Source organism: Molothrus aeneus, chromosome 2 (assembly GCF_037042795.1).
Source record: "Molothrus aeneus isolate 106 chromosome 2, BPBGC_Maene_1.0, whole genome shotgun sequence".
Taxonomy (NCBI): Eukaryota; Metazoa; Chordata; class Aves; order Passeriformes; family Icteridae; genus Molothrus; species Molothrus aeneus.
This window is the reverse complement of record NC_089647.1, coordinates 112400487-112416899: the sequence shown is the minus strand read 5'-3', so window position 1 is coordinate 112416899 and position 16413 is coordinate 112400487. Positions and strand designations below refer to the sequence as shown.

The window sequence follows — 16413 nt, the reverse complement described above, 5'->3', positions numbered from 1 at the left end:
CTCCTTGCCTATTTTCAGCATGTGCCAAAGGCTGGAATGAGTGTGTTTCTGTGTTAATGTGTTTGAAGTCCTGCAGGCCATGTGTGCAGAATTCCAGCTCCAGGCATTACATTTTCCATTAGTTGTGATTCCATGCAAAGTTAATTTTGAGTGGTGACAGATCTTCCCAAGGTGTTCTTCCCACAGGGACAAGGAGATGTTATCAGGCAACAGGTTCAAATATTTTGATGCTATCTCACTTTTTTCTTATTTATTTTCCTTTCCTTTCCTTTCCTTTCCTTTCCTTTCCTTTCCTTTCCTTTCCTTTCCTTTCCTTTCCTTTCCTTTCCTTTCCTTTCCTTTCCTTTCCTTTCCTTTCCTTTCCTTTCCTTTCCTTTCCTTTCCTTTCCTTTCCTTTCCTTTCCTTTCCTTTCCTTTCCTTTCCTTTCCTTCCCTTCCCTTCCCTTCCCTTCCCTTCCCTTCCCTTCCCTTCCCTTCTTTTTCTTTTTCTTTTTCTTTTTCTTTTTCTTTTTCTTTTTCTTTTTCTTTTTCTTTTTCTTTTTCTTTTTCTTTTTCTTTTTCTTTTTCTTTTTCTTTTTTTTTCTTTTCTCTTTTTTCTTTTTTCTTTTTTCTTTTCACTGTTGAGACTATGGACCAGTCTACCCGGATGATCTCAACCTCCCTTAAAGAGGATTTTTCAATTAAAAGTGGTGTCAAAACTTAAAGAACTTGGTTATTCTTGGTTGAGACTATTCCACATTTTTTCTTATTTCTTTTTTTTTTCTATTTCCTTTTTTTTTTTTTCTTCTTGTTTTCCAGCTCTATGTTCTAAGTCAAGGTCAGTGCATTTACCGTGGGAAGGTAACAAACCTTGTCCCTTACCTGAGAGATTTGGGGCTGAATTGTCCAACCTACCACAACCCAGCAGATTTTGGTAAGGACAGCTTGAATAGTTTATGTCATTTATTTTGTATTTTATCATTTTATCATTTTATCACCTTCAGGGTAAAGGGAACCATGGTGTGATTTATACTTCTGTACGTATATTCTTATGTGCTTTATCCATATATGAACCAAAGTAAAAGTAATCAGATTTTTTTTTTTTCCAAAGTAATTTGAATGCCACCTAGTGGTGCAATTTAGCGAATATTGCTCTCGGTTAGAAGTCCAGGAAATAAAAGATAAAGTGTATTCTTTAGTGTTTCATAGTAACTAATATTAGTAACTTTTTAAAGTGGCTTCAGTTTTCTGTTTGTTTTCTTTTTATCTTGAGCAGTAGTACAGCTTAGAGCATTGAGGGTTTTTTCAGTGTGGTTCTTAATTTTAAAAATAATGGAAAGTGCCACAAAAGTAGACTTTTGTCTATTTTCTGTATTCACTGCCTTTCCTCTGAACTGGTTCATTTAACTTCCAGGATGAAGAGATCTCTCTGAAGAGTTATGGAAAGATAAATTAAAACATTTAAGTGTTGTTTGTGTATGGATATGAATTTGCACGTGGCATTTTAAAGCCTGTACAAAAAAAAAAAAATTAAAAAAATTTTAAAAATTTAAAAAATTTAAAAAAAAATTAAAAAGTTAAAAATCTGGTTTTGTCAGTGCATCAAGGGGATTTAACAACAAGGCTTGTACCTGGTCAGCAGTAACTTCAGCCTTTGCAAAGCAGTAATTTCTAACTTCAACCCTTGTAAAGCAGTAACTTCAGCCTTTGTAAAGCAGTAATTTGTAATTTCACCCTTTGCAAAGCAGTAACTTCGAGCTGTGTTTTTCAGTGATGGAAGTGGCCTCGGGTGAGTACGGGGACCAGAGCAGCCGCCTGGTCAGGGCTGTCAGGGAGAGGATTTGTGACTCCGACTACAAGAGAGACGCGCCTGGGGAGCACGAGCTGAACCCCTTCCTGTGGCACCGGCCCTCTGAGGAGGTACTCTGTGCATCTCTGCAGGGAAGGGCAGGGCACTTAAACCCTCCCTCGGTGGAGGAGGCTCTGGGCAGGCTCAGCTGATGTGAGTGGGCTGTGGGCTTTCGTTTGTGAATGAAAAGCGAAGCTGCAGGGGAAGGGGTTTGTTCTGTGCGTGTTCCTGCAGGACTCCTCCTCCACGGAAGGCTGCCACAGCTTCTCTGCCAGCTGCCTCACCCAGTTCTGCATCCTCTTCAAAAGGACCTTCCTCACCATCATGAGGGACTCGGTAAGAATAAGTTGTAATAACTTCTGTGGCCAAAAGGTCTGTCCAGCTGGGTGGGAGGCTCCTCAAAGGTCCTGTCCAGCAGCCCACCCATGAATTATCACAGAATTCCAAAGGGAAGAGGCTGATCTCTCTGTCTTGCTGTTAACTCTGCCATCTTCATTGTCAATGACAGCTTTCTACTCAGAAGCACCTGGCCTAAAAACCCAAAGTTCAAATCCCCTCTGTGCTGGCAGGTCCCTTATACAGTTATTAATCCTACTGAAAAGTGAGTGGGAAGTTGTAGTGCTGTGTCACAAAATTAGGTTTTCCAGAAAATTCAGGATGGAGGAGATAATAACTTCAGTGTGATGTAATGTTACCACATAAAATCTTCATTTTTGTAAATGAAAGTTGGTAGATAAAAACTTTGCTTCTTTGCCATAATTTGTTCTCCCTTCCTCCTTTTTATAAGTGCATTTGTCAACAGGGATTAATTAAGTTAATGGATTAAAATCAGGAGAAACTGCAACTGATTTGCTGATGCATAGATTGAAGGACAATGTTGTTTTTAATAATTTTTTTTCCTGCCCGACTCTAAAGGCTTGCAATTGTTCCCAATGTTATTATTTCTCTTGTTCTTCCCAGCCTCTTGTGAGAATACTGTGTTGCAGAGAAGGCACAGAAAGCTAATTTATTCCTGATGAAGTTACTTGGGTCTACACAAGCCTGAAATGCCTTTTCTGCTTCTCTTCTGCTCTGGGGAAATTTATCTTTTAGTCAGAAAGTCTCTTTCCCCTGAAGAATAAGAGCCAGTGGCTCCATGATATTGTCAGACAGGGAGATTTCAGCTTGCAGCACTTGCAGTTCCTGCCTCTGTTACCTGGAAGAAATTTTCGTGGGAAGCTCATAGTTTTTGTAGGAAATGAACATTTCTCATGACAGGGCATTGGAACTTGGTGATCTTTAACTTTCCAACCCAAACCACTCCATGGTTTCTATATAAGATTTTCTGGGCATAAGTGCTCCTTTCCTGCAATCTATCCAATTTCAGCCACACTGTCACTGTTTTTGAGCCCAGGCTCCCTGATAAATGCCACTCTTTGCTTACCACAGGTCCTGACACACCTGAGGATCACCTCACACATTGGCATTGGGCTGCTCATCGGATTGCTCTACTTGGGCATCGGAAATGAGGCCAAGAAAGTCCTCAGCAACTCGGGGTTCCTCTTTTTCTCCATGCTGTTCCTCATGTTTGCTGCTCTCATGCCCACTGTCCTCACCTGTGAGTGCTGGGTGCTGTGTCACAGCACAGGGAGGGGCTGCTGGAATGCTGGAATGTGTCTGGGTTGCTGTAAGACAGCAGCTGACTTGGGATTCTGCCTCTAAGACAGGTGTGGGGATAAACCTTGCACCCCCAGAAGCAGTGCTGTGCAAGCAGGAACAGGCTGGGCCAGTGGCTCTGCTCCCTGCCCAGTTTTCCCAGTGTTTTCCAGCACAGACAGTTCAGTGTTATAGTCCTGGACTGGAATTTCTCCTTATCCCAGTGCATCTCAGCCATGCCCTGAGCTCGTGGTTGGACTTAGGGAGGATGGAGTAATTTATCTGGGGCTTCCAAGTTATGATTCCTGCATAAAATCAGCTCATTCATGTGGTGTCAGAAGCAAATTCCTGCAGAATGGACTGTTTCATACCTGCTCTGTTACTCTGGATTCCCTGTTGGACCACAAAGAATAACCAAGTTCTTTAAGTTTTGACACCACTTTTAATTGAAAAGTCCTCTTTAAGGGAAGTTCAGATCATCTGAGTAGACTGGTCCATAGTCCCAACAGTGAGCAGCTCTAGGGGCTGACCTTTTATATCTCATTACAAATCACTGACACTTTTGCTGCTCTGTCAAAAACCTGAGAGTTCTAGTCCCACCCTGGGACTGCAGCAGTGCAGGATTAGACAGGGATAAATCTTGGTTTTATGTGTTTAACAACATTTGAGTTGTTTCTATGTGAAGCAGCATCGCACCCTGCCAATCTGACAGAATAATCTGTGTTCTCTGCAGTTCCCCTTGAGATGGGAGTATTTCTCAGAGAGCATCTGAACTACTGGTACAGCCTGAAAGCCTATTACCTGGCCAAGACCATGGCTGATGTTCCATTCCAGGTACATGCTCTACTCTTCAATAAAACAGAACCATTTCAGTTCATGAATGACAAGCCCTCTTGCCAAGAAGATTAGTACTGGTATTTTATCCATTGGAACAGTGGGGAAAATGTCCAGATGTGTCTGGTGAAGCTTCAGGGATGAATCAGAATTCCCAGAATCCCTGGGTTGGAAGAGACCTTCAAGACCATCGAGTCCAGCCCAGCCCCAACAGCTCAACTGAACCCTGGCACCCAGTGCCACATCCAGGCTTTGTTAAACACACCCAGGCATGGGGACTCCACCACCTCCCCGGGCAGCCATTCCAGAACTTTCTCACCCTTGCTGGAAAAACCTTTTCCCTGCTGTCCAACCAGGATTTCTCTTGGTGCAGCTCGAGGCTGTGTGCTCTGGTTGTGTCAGTGCTGCTGGAGAAAGAGCCCAGGGCCAGCTGAGCACAGGCCCCTTTCAGGAGCTGTGCAGAGTGGGGAGGGCAGCCCTGAGTCACTCCAAGCCTCATTCAAGGCAGTGTGGTGGTGTTCACAGGGGACTCAGGAGAAGGGAAGAGATGAGAATCTTGACTCCACATTTCAAAAGGCTGATTTATTATTTTATGATATATATTATATTAAAAGAAAATGATATACTAAAGCTATACTAAAGAATAGAAGAAAGGATTTCATCAGAAGGCCATAAAGGAATAGAAATGAATGCAATGATAATAAAATCTTGTGGCTGACCAGAGAGTCCGAGACAGCTGGACTGTGATTGGCTATTAATTAAAAACAACCACATGAGACCAACCACAGATGCACCTGTTGCATTCCACAGCAGCAGATAATCATTGTTTTTCTTTTCCTCTGAGGCTTCTCAGCTTCTCAGGAGAAAAAATCCTAGCAAAAGGATTTTCCATAAAATACGTCCGTGACACAGGAGGGTGAAGGGTTGGGAGTGGAATCCTTTTTTAAATGCCCAAGCAGAAAGACAGGTATCCTCCACCTGTCATGTCATGGAAAGGCTGAGAGCTGTGGATTAATGGGAACCCCCCTGTGACAGTGTTCACAGGGGTCTAAGGAAGAGGGAAGAGACAAGGATCTGACTCCATGTTGCAGAAGGCTGATTTATTATTTTGTGATATATATTATATTAAAACTGTACTAAAAGAATAGAAGAAAGGATTTTATCAGAAGGCTGGCTAATAATAGAAAAAGAAGGAATGATAACAAAGGCTTGTGTCTGGGACAGAGAGTCTGAGCCAGCTGGACTGTGATTGGCCATTAATTAGAAACAACCCCATGAGACCAATCACAGATGCACCTGTTGCATTCCACAGCAGCAGATAACCATTGGTTACATTTTGTTCCTGAGGCCTCTCAGCTTCTCAGAGGAAAATTCCTAAGGAAAGGATTTTCCATAAAAGATGTCTGTGACACTCACCCACATTTTTGTGTCCCTCCGAGTGTCAGTGAGTGTCTGGCTGTCAGGGGCTCACTGCCAGTGCTTGTCCTTGCAGATCATGTTCCCTGTGGCCTACTGCAGCATCGTGTACTGGATGACCTCCCAGCCCTCGGACGCGCTGCGCTTCGTGCTCTTCGCTGCCCTGGGCACCATGACATCCCTGGTGGCTCAGTCACTGGGCCTGCTCATAGGGGCAGCCTCCACATCCCTGCAGGTACTTGTCCTGCTTTGAACAGGCAGGTGTCTGCTGAAGAAGGCAGGAGCCTCCCTTGAAATGGAAGATATAAACCTTATCCCTCCAAATCATTATGATTTTGAAATTAAGGCGCTCTCAGGCAAAGATATGGGAGTAGGAATAACAGTTCTTTATTAGGGAAAAAATAAAAATACAAATGCAATAATACAAAACCAAACCAAACCAAAACAAAACAAACCCAAAAACAAAACCCTGACAGAGTCAGAACAGGAGCTGACACCCTGTGGGTCAGGGTGGTGGCAGCAGTGCCATCCCATGGTGGCTGCAGCCCTCCTGCCTCCCTTGAAATGGAGAATGCAAACTCCCTCCCTCCAAATTACTAAAATTTTGAAATTAAGGGGCTCTCAGGCAAACATATGGGAGTACGAATAACAGTTCTTTACTAGGAAAACTAAAAATACAAATGCAATAGTACAAACAAAAAAAACCCGACAGAGTCAGAACAGGACCTGACCCCATGTGGGTCAGGGTGGTGGCACCATTCAGTCATAGCGGCAGCCTTCCTGCCTCCCTTGAAATGGAGAATGCAAACCCCCTCTGAATTATTATAATTTTGAAATTAAGGGGCTCTCGGGCAAAGATATGGGAGTAAGAATAACAGTTCTTTATTAAGGTAAAAATAAAAATACAAATGCAATAGTACAAACAAAAAAAACTCCACTGCCAGAGTCAGAGCAGTCCCTGTCCCCCTGTGTGTCAGGGGGTGGCACAGCCCCATCCCATGGGGGCTCAGCCCTCCTGCAGTGCCAGCTGTGGCTCTGCTGGAGCAGGGATCCTGCACAAGGGGGGAGTTTTCCTCTGCAGCTCCAGGGCTGCTGGAGATGGGCCTGGGCTCCCTCTGGCAATGCAGGGCAGCAGAAGCTGCTCCTCTGGCAATGCACTGGGCAAAGGCTGCTGGGCTGTCCCAGCACCTCAGATTGGATCCAGGTAGGAATGCTTGGCTCCTCCCCTGGGCGCAGCATCTCCCCATGGGATGATGGGATTGGATCAGCCCTGCAGGGACACTCAGTGGCCATGGACAGCAGAGATCTCCTGCAGGGAGGATTGGCTGTGGGAGAGAGAAAGAAAAAACTGCCCATGAACAGCAGAGAACTGCCCTAGCTCTGACAGATGGGAACAGAACACACAGCCCCAGCTACATTTTCCAACTTTAAAACAGTACTGATGGTGTTTCGTGGTCTCACAGGAGTTCTGCTGTGCCCTAACTCTGCTCCCTGTCACGGCTGCTGTGTCCCCAAGACGTTTGTTGAGAGGTGACAGGCAGAGAGTTTCTTGCTGTAGCAGAGTTCTTGCTGCTCCCCCCTCACCCCCGAGCACAGACATGCCCTGGATGGGAGGCTCTGAAGTTCCTGCCCCACCTGAAGGGGCTGTGCCTGCCCCTGCTTGGGTGGATTCTCACTTGCTGTCCATCCCAGACTGAGCAGCTCCTGGGAACTGCAGGACTGATGGGTTTCTGCATCCCCACAAACTGGAAATTTTCCACAGTAGCTCAGAAGGTTCTTCCATGCACATCCAGAAAAGCTGTAGAAAGAAAGGTAGGAAAAGGCTGCCCAAAATCCAAATTTCTGGAAAGGAAGGGAGAGTGGCATCTGTTGGCATGGCTGGAAGCTGGCCATGTAACTCCTGGCAGGAGATGTGCTGAGGTGACCATTCCACAGCAGAACAGATGATTCTGACCTCAATATGCATTGATGCTGTCAAGCTTTCAGCAGTAGAACACTTGATTCCCTCTCTGTGCCACCCTGTGGGGACCAGCATAGCCTTACTGCATGATCCCTGTGCTTCTGCTCTTCCCCTCACAAGAAAAAAAAATCCTCAATTTTATACTATTTCAAACTGTGATAATTTGGGGCAGTAGAATTTTTCCTAGGAGTAATAGAAGAGCAAATTAATTTTTGCTTTTTCTCTGTCTTTCTGGCAAGAAATACTCTGTTCCTTCTCTTCACAGGTGGCAACTTTTGTGGGCCCAGTCACTGCCATCCCAGTCCTCCTGTTCTCTGGGTTTTTTGTCAGCTTTGATACCATCCCAACATACCTCCAGTGGATGTCCTACATTTCCTATGTCAGGTACTGCTGGGGAGGCCTTCACCCTCCCATCTGGACATGCTGCTTGTTTGCCTTTGCTTGCTTGGTTATTTTGGGTGCCAAAAGGACTGTTCTCAGCATGTTCTCTTAGAGTATAAACATACTCATACATGTGATGTAAACCACATTATCTCTCTGCATTTTAAGTTGTTGATGTTGTGAAATAAATAGGAACAGGTTGCTGGCCACAACTCCATGTCAGTCCCTTTGAATTCAGTGGGATTGCACAGCGTGAAAATCTTCCTGGATTTTGCAGTAGTGGATGTATGAAATAATGAGGCATCACCAACTGAGAAATTGATGTCAGCACCTCATTTTGGAGGAAAATGTATAATTCACTGCTGTATCCTAGATAGGTTTGTTGGATAAAGGCCTGTTTTTGAGTTTTGCAGTAGCACTGCCACAAGAGGCACAGGATTTGTGTCACCTCTAATGTAAACTGCTGCTTTAAGATCCATAGGCACCTTATAGTGCCTGTGCCTGTGTCTGACTCAGCTGTCTTAGGATGGGGCAATTCCCACCAGGAAACCTCTGGAGGGATAGTTTAGACTAGAGACTGAAAGGTTTTTATTTGCAATTAGGAGAGGGGAATTTTCCCACTCCCCATTCCCCCACTCTGCCCAAGCTGCACTGTTACTGAGAAATCCCAGGCAAAAAAAATCCTCTTTGTTGCCAAGTGAGGTCCTACACAGATTCCTATCAAAGATAATGAGACTGCACCCCCTGAATTACCACTTAGAATTCAAGGTAAGGCCTTAAATCATTGCCTGGCTCATGTGGGCTCTCCTGAAGCCAGAGGGAGCTTTCATAGGCATGAGATCCATGATGGTTTATCTCCTTGCAAAAGCAAATGCTGGGAACATTATCAGTGAAACTGTAAATGTACAGAGGGAAGGAGAAGAGACATTCTAGATTGATGCTGGTTTTAACATTTTTCTGACTCCAAGCTATAATTGTATCCCTGTTGCTTGTTAAAAGATTTAAAAAGGCAAAATAATGATGTCACTTTTAAATGGGGAATTTCTGGATATGAGCTGAAATCATGCTGCTTTCTGAATTAACATTTTTCTTTTGGAGAAATTGCTCTGTGCACCGACTGGAAGCATCAAAGGCAAAACTCCTGCCCTTGTTCCCTCTTACATAAAATGCCTGTGACACGCGATGTGCCTGATTGCAGCAGGGATAGAACTTGCCCCAAGACAGATGTGTCAGGGCAATATTGAACCCCTCAGCGTTTCAGCTGAGCTCTCACAGGGATTGTGTTGCACTTCTAACCAGATCACCAGGATTTTCCTTGTAATCCCTCCTTCCTCTCTCCAGGTACGGCTTCGAAGGCGTCATCCTCTCCATCTACGGACTGGATCGAGAAGATCTGCACTGTGACAAAGATGACACCTGCCACTTCCAAAAATCAGAGGCCATCCTGAAAGAACTGGATGTAGAAAATGCCAAACTTTACCTGGACTTCATCGTTCTTGGGATTTTCTTCTTCTCTCTGCGCCTGATTGCCTATTTTGTCCTCAGATACAAAATCCGAGCGGAGAGGTAAAGGAGAAGCAGCTGAACCGAGGCAGTAGGAGAACTTTAGACATCAAATAGAGGGCACTTGACATTGTCTCACTGTGGCAGGCTGGTCCCCAGGCTGGGGACAGCCAGATGCTGTCCTGACCGAGCCCATGGAGAGCCACAATGGGATAGTGGACATCCAGTGTTAAGCCAATCAGTCCAGTTGGGTTGGGTCATGTTCTCATTACACTTTCTAGCTTTAACTAGGAAGAAGAACTAGAAGGGAATTTTACACCACAGGATATCAATACAGAGGCAATGTAACTGTCACAAGAAACCTGGCTGCAGGAGCTTTCCTTATGAAAACCAATTTTGGGATAAGGTCACCAGGATCCTGGTGGCCAGAATAGTGTAATGTCATCTCTAGTTGACAAGGTAGTGCGATGCAAAATGAGGAATGCAAAGAAAATAGGATTATCTCATCTTTTTAAATTTCATCTTTGCAGTTTTCTATGTATTATTTTGCAATTCTTTTCCACAGAATTACCCCCTTCTGGCTAAAAGTCTGTAAATGTATTAATAAGGTAAAGATAACTTTTTAATATGGATACTTTTTTAAAAGAAACCTAAAGTGATTCAAGTAATTATTTTTGTTTCTGTCTGAATTTAGAATTCTGGTGCTTTACTTGTCGAGCTGGTCTCATATCTGAAAACTGTAATGATAGGAGGAAAAGGCAGATTCTGAATCTGCACTAAACCTGTGGTCCCATTTGGAAGCAGCACTGGATAGCACATGCAGTTAGACATGGTCAAGCTGTCACTGAATGGTTGAAAAAAATATTCTTTTGCAGTGTCTTTAAATCCTTAGTATTTGTGATATTTTGGGATACTATCTCTGTTCGTTATCTGTTTGATCTACCTCCTGCCACTGAAAAAAATCAAAGCACTCCAAGGCTTATTTTTAATTTAAATTGTGCAAGCAGGATCTGTCCCTAAAGTGATTGTTAAAGGAGTGCAAGAGCTGTCCACAGATTAAAGCTTGGGCTGCTGTGTTAAAACACCTGTGACTGCCTCATCCAGAGGTGTTCATTGTATCTGCAACACCCTCTGTGTGGGACCCTCCCAAAAACACACAAATCACCTTGAAATGCTGCAGCTCTCATTGTGCCAGGCAGTTTTGTTCTCATCCCTAAGTCTACCTGCAGAACATGAGAATCAATTGATCTGAACACCAATGAAACTGTTATTTTGGGTATCTCACCTCTGTAAATTTGGCAGGGGGGATTCTGGTTCCAAGCTGATGTGAATTTTCTCACTGATTTTCATGGGTTTGGATTTTCCACCCAAAATGAACCCACCATCCTCATGTTGGACACCTTGGTGAGCTTTGGTGCAAATTGCAGGGCTTTCTGCCATGACTGTGAATTTATCCGGGTGTCCCAGACCCCTGAGTGAGGCCTGAATGTTCTGTAAATGCATTATTCCCATCAGGATGCTGAACTTTTGCAGGTTGGAGGCAGCTCAATGTCAGCAAACCCTTGAGGAGCCCTGCAGCTCATGGCAGCAGGGTAGATAAGAGGGACCTGGTGCATCTTCTGGCTCCCAGCAGTCAAAAATTCACAAACTTTTCCAAGACTCCGTGGCTGTGTCTATCCTAGTGGAATAAATAGTGCCAGGCCCAGCTCTATTAGCCCTCAAATAGCTGGGGTTAACAGGAATGGCCCCTGCATTGACTTTTACACAGCCCAAACACTGTCTGCAAAAGCTCTGGCTCTGCTGGGCTGCAGCTTTCCCATCTAGCAGGGAAGAAAATTGTTTCCCAGTTTTCCTGGCCCGTGCCCAGGCTCTGTTTGATTTACCAATACAGACACAGACTGCATGTATCTGTTAAACTCAGGACATCTGAACTAAGCCTGGGGTCTGGAAGGCTTTAAATCAAGTCACATGTTTTAGGAAGGCTAGCTGAACTTTCCCTGAAAATAAGGTTTACCTGTGAAAGCAAAACCAATCTTTACTGTAGAAGAAAAACCCAAATTCCTTGCATGGCCTCTTTACATAATTTTTGTTGCTGTTCTTTCTCAAAAAGGTTTTGTACAGCTCTGCAGCTTTTCCAGGCATAATCACGAGCAGGTACAAACCTATGTGGCTGTCAGATTTGAGAAATAAAGAATTTGAGCTATTCCAAACAATACTCATAGCTGTGAGCAGTTTTTAAACAAGGCACAGGCTGCAATCCCTTTAGCACAACGTGCCTTGGTTATTTCAAGACTCACAACATATTTGAGACTATAACAGGCAGTTCAAACACTTTTTGCAAGCAGACAAAGACATTTGCCAAATTCCTCTTGGGCTGCAGACTTCTGGTCCAGGCTGAGCTCAAAGAGTGTGACATCCCTGGCACTGAGTACTTTCAGGGTTGATGTTTTTTGTGTTTACCAGCTCCATTTACCAAATACACCCTGGCAATCCCTGCAGTGCTTCAGCTGAGGTGACTTTGCTCCATTCCCACACTGGCATCTTGCAGGATGCTTTTCTCTCCCATCTAGACCACTTTAGCTGTATGAATTCCTTGGATGCTGTCTTGTTATCTGTGCCTGTTCCTCTGGTTTTAGGCTGTCTCATTTTATGTTCTTTAGCCTCCAGCATGTGCTCCTTTACTGTAACTTTGTGTGTTGTGTTATGGCAGCCAAAAATCTGGTCCTCCACGGGTGTTCCTGAGAAAATTCCTGCTCTGGGAATATTTTTGTCACTCTTTTTTTGGTTAGATATGCTTTTTCCAGCCTTCTGCTGGCAGCATTTAGACGGAAGTTACTATTCTTAGGAATGCTTTCAGGCTGTAGTATCCCAGTAAAGAAGTAATTCTCTGGAGACTCAGTGATACACATAGATGAGATAATAATTTTTTCTCTCCCTAGCTCACAAATTAACTGATGATCTCTCTTTTGTCACTGCTTTGGGACAGAAGCATTTAAAATCCATCCCAATTATATCTTCATCTACTGCAGAGATTTTTAATGTAGTCTCAGGTTGGCTTTTTTTCTCTTTATGCGGAGATAAATTCTAAGGGGCTGGTAAGAAACACATCCCCAGGTTAATGGGCTGAGCAGGTGCTGTTGTGTTGAGCAGCACTTTGTGAAGCTCTGGAGGCTTCACTTGGAAGAATAACAAGGCCAGCAAGATTCTGAAGGCTTCAAATGTTTGATTTTCAAGTCCTCAGTTTTATAGCCATATATAAAGAGCCATAAACTCTCTGAAATCAATGCCACTTTTACCAGTGGCACAGCCACTAAAAGTTGTCACAGCCTGGCTAAAAGCTGTGTAAGAGGCTGAAGGTTTCACTTGAAAACTGAATGTATGATTTTTGTTGGGACTGCAGGAAGACTTTAATGCCCTGTTGGCCTCCTTGTTCTATTTTGACTTGTTTTGAGATATTGCTTTGGTTACTGTGTGCATTAATTAAGGCTTTAGCTCCTTCACAATTCTTTTGTTGTTTTTCTTCATGGAAACTTGCATATAATGTGAAAAACCCTGAAGGTTTTTAAGAATAACTTGGAGCATTATTATTTACAATTAAATAAAAGATTTGAAAAGCAGATTCTACTCTTAAGAAATTGAGAAGGTTCCATTGTTACAGGTCAGAATCAGAGGCCATCCTGAAAGAACTGGATGTAGAAAATGCCAAACTTTATCTGGTCAAAGGGAGTGGAAGGGCACTGGTGCTGAAATCCTCTTCAGCTCTCAGAATTTGGAGCACAAAGCACCTATTTTAATTAAAAGAGAGGAATATGTGCACATGTAGCAGGGAGAGCTGGTTATGTAAGTGGGAGATAATGAGCTTGAGTCCAAGAACTGGATGTCTCAGGTGATTGACAGTTCTGTCCACACTTCTGTGTCAAACTCAGTGTTCTCAGCAGAAAGGAATGTTTTATTAAACACTTGTTCCTGTGAGGAAGTGTGGAACATCCTGACCTGTGCCACCCCAGTGCTCCTCATAGAGGTGACCTATTTACACAGTGCTGGGTGGATTTTGGGGTTCTAAGCATTGGGGAAGGCCAGCACAGCAGATATCCTGGTGGGAATCTCTTCCAGACCACCCAGCCAGGATGGAGAGGCAGGTGAAATGTTCCATGGGAAGTCTTGAGACCAATGCCCCTTTTCCTGTGGGAGATTTTAACTTGCCAAATGTCTGCTGGAAATACAGCACAGCAGAGAGGAAACAGCCCAGGAGGTTCCTCCTGTGGGAGGTAATTCCTGACCCAGCTGGTGAGGGAGCCAGGCCCTGGTGATGCCCCACTGGCCCTGTGTGTGAGCAGAGAAGGGCTGGTGGGAGATGGGGTAGCTGGAGATGCTCTTGGGCACAGGGAACACGAAGTGAGAGGTTTTGGTTCTTGGGGAGAGGTTTTGAAGTGAGAGGTTTTGGTTCTTGGGGAGAGGTTTTGAAGTGAGAGGTTTTGGTTCTTGGGGAGATGGAGGGGTGGCAGCAGAACTTCTGCAGGGCAGACTGTGCTTGAGAGCTGGGCTGGCAGAGCCCCTTGGGAGGCAGCCCTGAAGGTCAAAGAGGTCCAGGGAGACACAGAGATTCTTAAGAAGGAATCCTAAAGGCACAGCAGGAGCAGGACATCCATGCCCATGGGTCAAAGGAGGAGCCAGAGGGGCAGAAGGACTGGCCTGGCCAAGCAGAGAGCTTTGGCTGGAACTCAGGGAACAAAACAGGGTGTTTGACCTTTGGAAGAAAGGGCAGGCAGCCCAGCAGGACTACAGGGATACTGTGAGGTTATTCAAGGAGAAATTAGAAGGGCCAAAGCCCAACTAGATCTTAATCTGGTTACTGCTGTGCAAAAGACAATAAAAAATATTTCTGTGAATACAGCACTAAGGAGAATCTCCATCCTTCCTTGGATTTTCTTTATTTCCTACCAGAACAGCCCCATAGGGTGCAACTGCTCAGGAGTTTCTGTGTGCACATCCATTTACAATGTATGATCATGTGAAAAGCTGTTGGGAACTTGAAGCAGGCAGAAAATGACACCGTGTCATGTTCTCTGTGACAGCCTGTGACAGGCTGATCACTGCAGTGCCACACAGCACTGGGGAGTGCATGCATTAAGTGCTGAGTGCCACTGGAGTTAATCAGGAGCTCTGCCATTTGTCAACAGGGGCAGTGGCGTTTTCAGGGACCGACTCCTGCTGCCCTCCTCTCAAATTCCTGCTCCCGTAATGCACAGAGGGGTTGGTGTGGGGTGTCCCACTGAGTGATTTCTGTCAGCCCACATAGCACTCTTCACATTACATGTCTAAAAGTTTCAGGTTTGAGCCTGCAAACATGGCAAGTTTCATTTTAATTCTGTTTAATGCTTTATTTCTGTTTCTGTACATACTTCACATGGAGTTTCTGAAGGAGTAATTGTACTGTAGAGCACAAAATTTAGCTGCAGTCTTTTTGTTGTTTTGAAATCTTATGAAGAAGGATCATTTTATGCAGTTGTCAGCTGTAGAACCTTTCTTTAAGAGATTTAGACCATCCAGGATGTGTCTCCTATGGCACAAAACGTGGCCATGGCTCAGCCTGTATTCTCTGCACTGGTTGTGTCTTCAGGACACATCCAGATTTTGCTGGTTCTTTTTTTTTTTTCCCCTTGGGGGCTCCCATGCAGCTCAGCCCATGCCTATCAATGGCTTGTGTCCCTTTTTTCTGGCTGTTCATGGCTGCTGTCAAGGTTGGGTGTGAGAATGAGCTGCTTTCTCATGGGGAGAGTGCAGGATGGGTAGAGGTGGAGGGATGACTTTGGGGCTTCTTTCAGCTACCAAAACCCCAATGTGCTGGATCTCTGGGTGTGCTTTACTCAAAAAAAAAATTAAAAAATGTCTTTTTCAGCAGATTGCAAGGCAACATGGAAGCTTCTACTTTTAAAGGTTGACGGGGTTTTCTACTTCAGTGGCATCTGTGATGTCTCATTTTCTGACCCTGTTGTAGCTTATTTTGGGGTAATCGTTATACAAACTCCTTTCTGTTACTTCCAGAAACAATCTTTCCTGGCCTCAGTGATAATTATACTAACCTTTCCAAATGTGAATTAGTTGTTGAATAATATTTTTAAAAAATATGGAAAAAATTCTCTTAAATTATGGCAAAAGAAAATTAAATTTGAGACAATTACACTGATGATGTACCTTAAAAGAAGGAGATAAGTCCTGCAGTGGGGCCAAGCCTTCACCTGTGTCAGTAAAGATTTATCAAATACCTTTTCTGAGTCAGTTGACCTTATTGTGAGATTCTGCCCTTGAACCTGTTACTGAATTATTTAACATTTGGTTCTTTTGTTTTTCAAAGCAAGAGTCAATGCAAGGTATGATTTTAAATCAGCGTGCTAAAGTGTGCATATTCTGAATATCTAATATGTCATTGTTGTCTCTTGTTTCTGTAATGCATTTGCATTACTATGAATCAATTTTATTCTGCTTCTCTAGAGACTATTGCTGCCTGCACGCTGTGATATATTTGCACTGTTGTAGATATATATATACATATATTGTAATTATATTATACAAACCATGTCTTTTCCAGGTTGCTTGTTACCTTTGTAGTTTATGCTTCCTGGTACAGTGGACCTGAGTAAAAATGTGGGATGTGGGGCATTCTGATGATATATTACAGTAATAGAGAAATCTTTGTATATTTCTGTATACTTAATACCTGTAAGAAGAGATTTGTATGTGCATTATTTTCCAGACTTAGGGCTTTGTTTTCTGAGACTAGAGGACATTTATGATAATGTAACACACACACACACACAGAGAAAAAAATCAAATAAAGTGTTATTATTTTCAGACA

At 43.8% G+C, this 16413-nt stretch overlaps 1 protein-coding gene across 1 annotated transcript in view; it reads left to right on the top strand.

Annotated features, from left to right (window-relative positions):
- ABCG1 (ATP binding cassette subfamily G member 1) overlaps positions 1-16413 on the top strand; it is a 59871-nt gene extending 43458 nt beyond the window's left edge. Inside the window, exons 8-15 of the mRNA XM_066545539.1 lie at positions 799-913; positions 1751-1899; positions 2063-2164; positions 3257-3425; positions 4197-4297; positions 5790-5948; positions 7939-8057; positions 9396-16413. Of these exons, the coding sequence (XP_066401636.1) occupies positions 799-913; positions 1751-1899; positions 2063-2164; positions 3257-3425; positions 4197-4297; positions 5790-5948; positions 7939-8057; positions 9396-9624 (1143 nt within the window). The 3' untranslated portion in view covers positions 9625-16413. The remainder of the gene's footprint in view (positions 1-798; positions 914-1750; positions 1900-2062; positions 2165-3256; positions 3426-4196; positions 4298-5789; positions 5949-7938; positions 8058-9395) is intronic.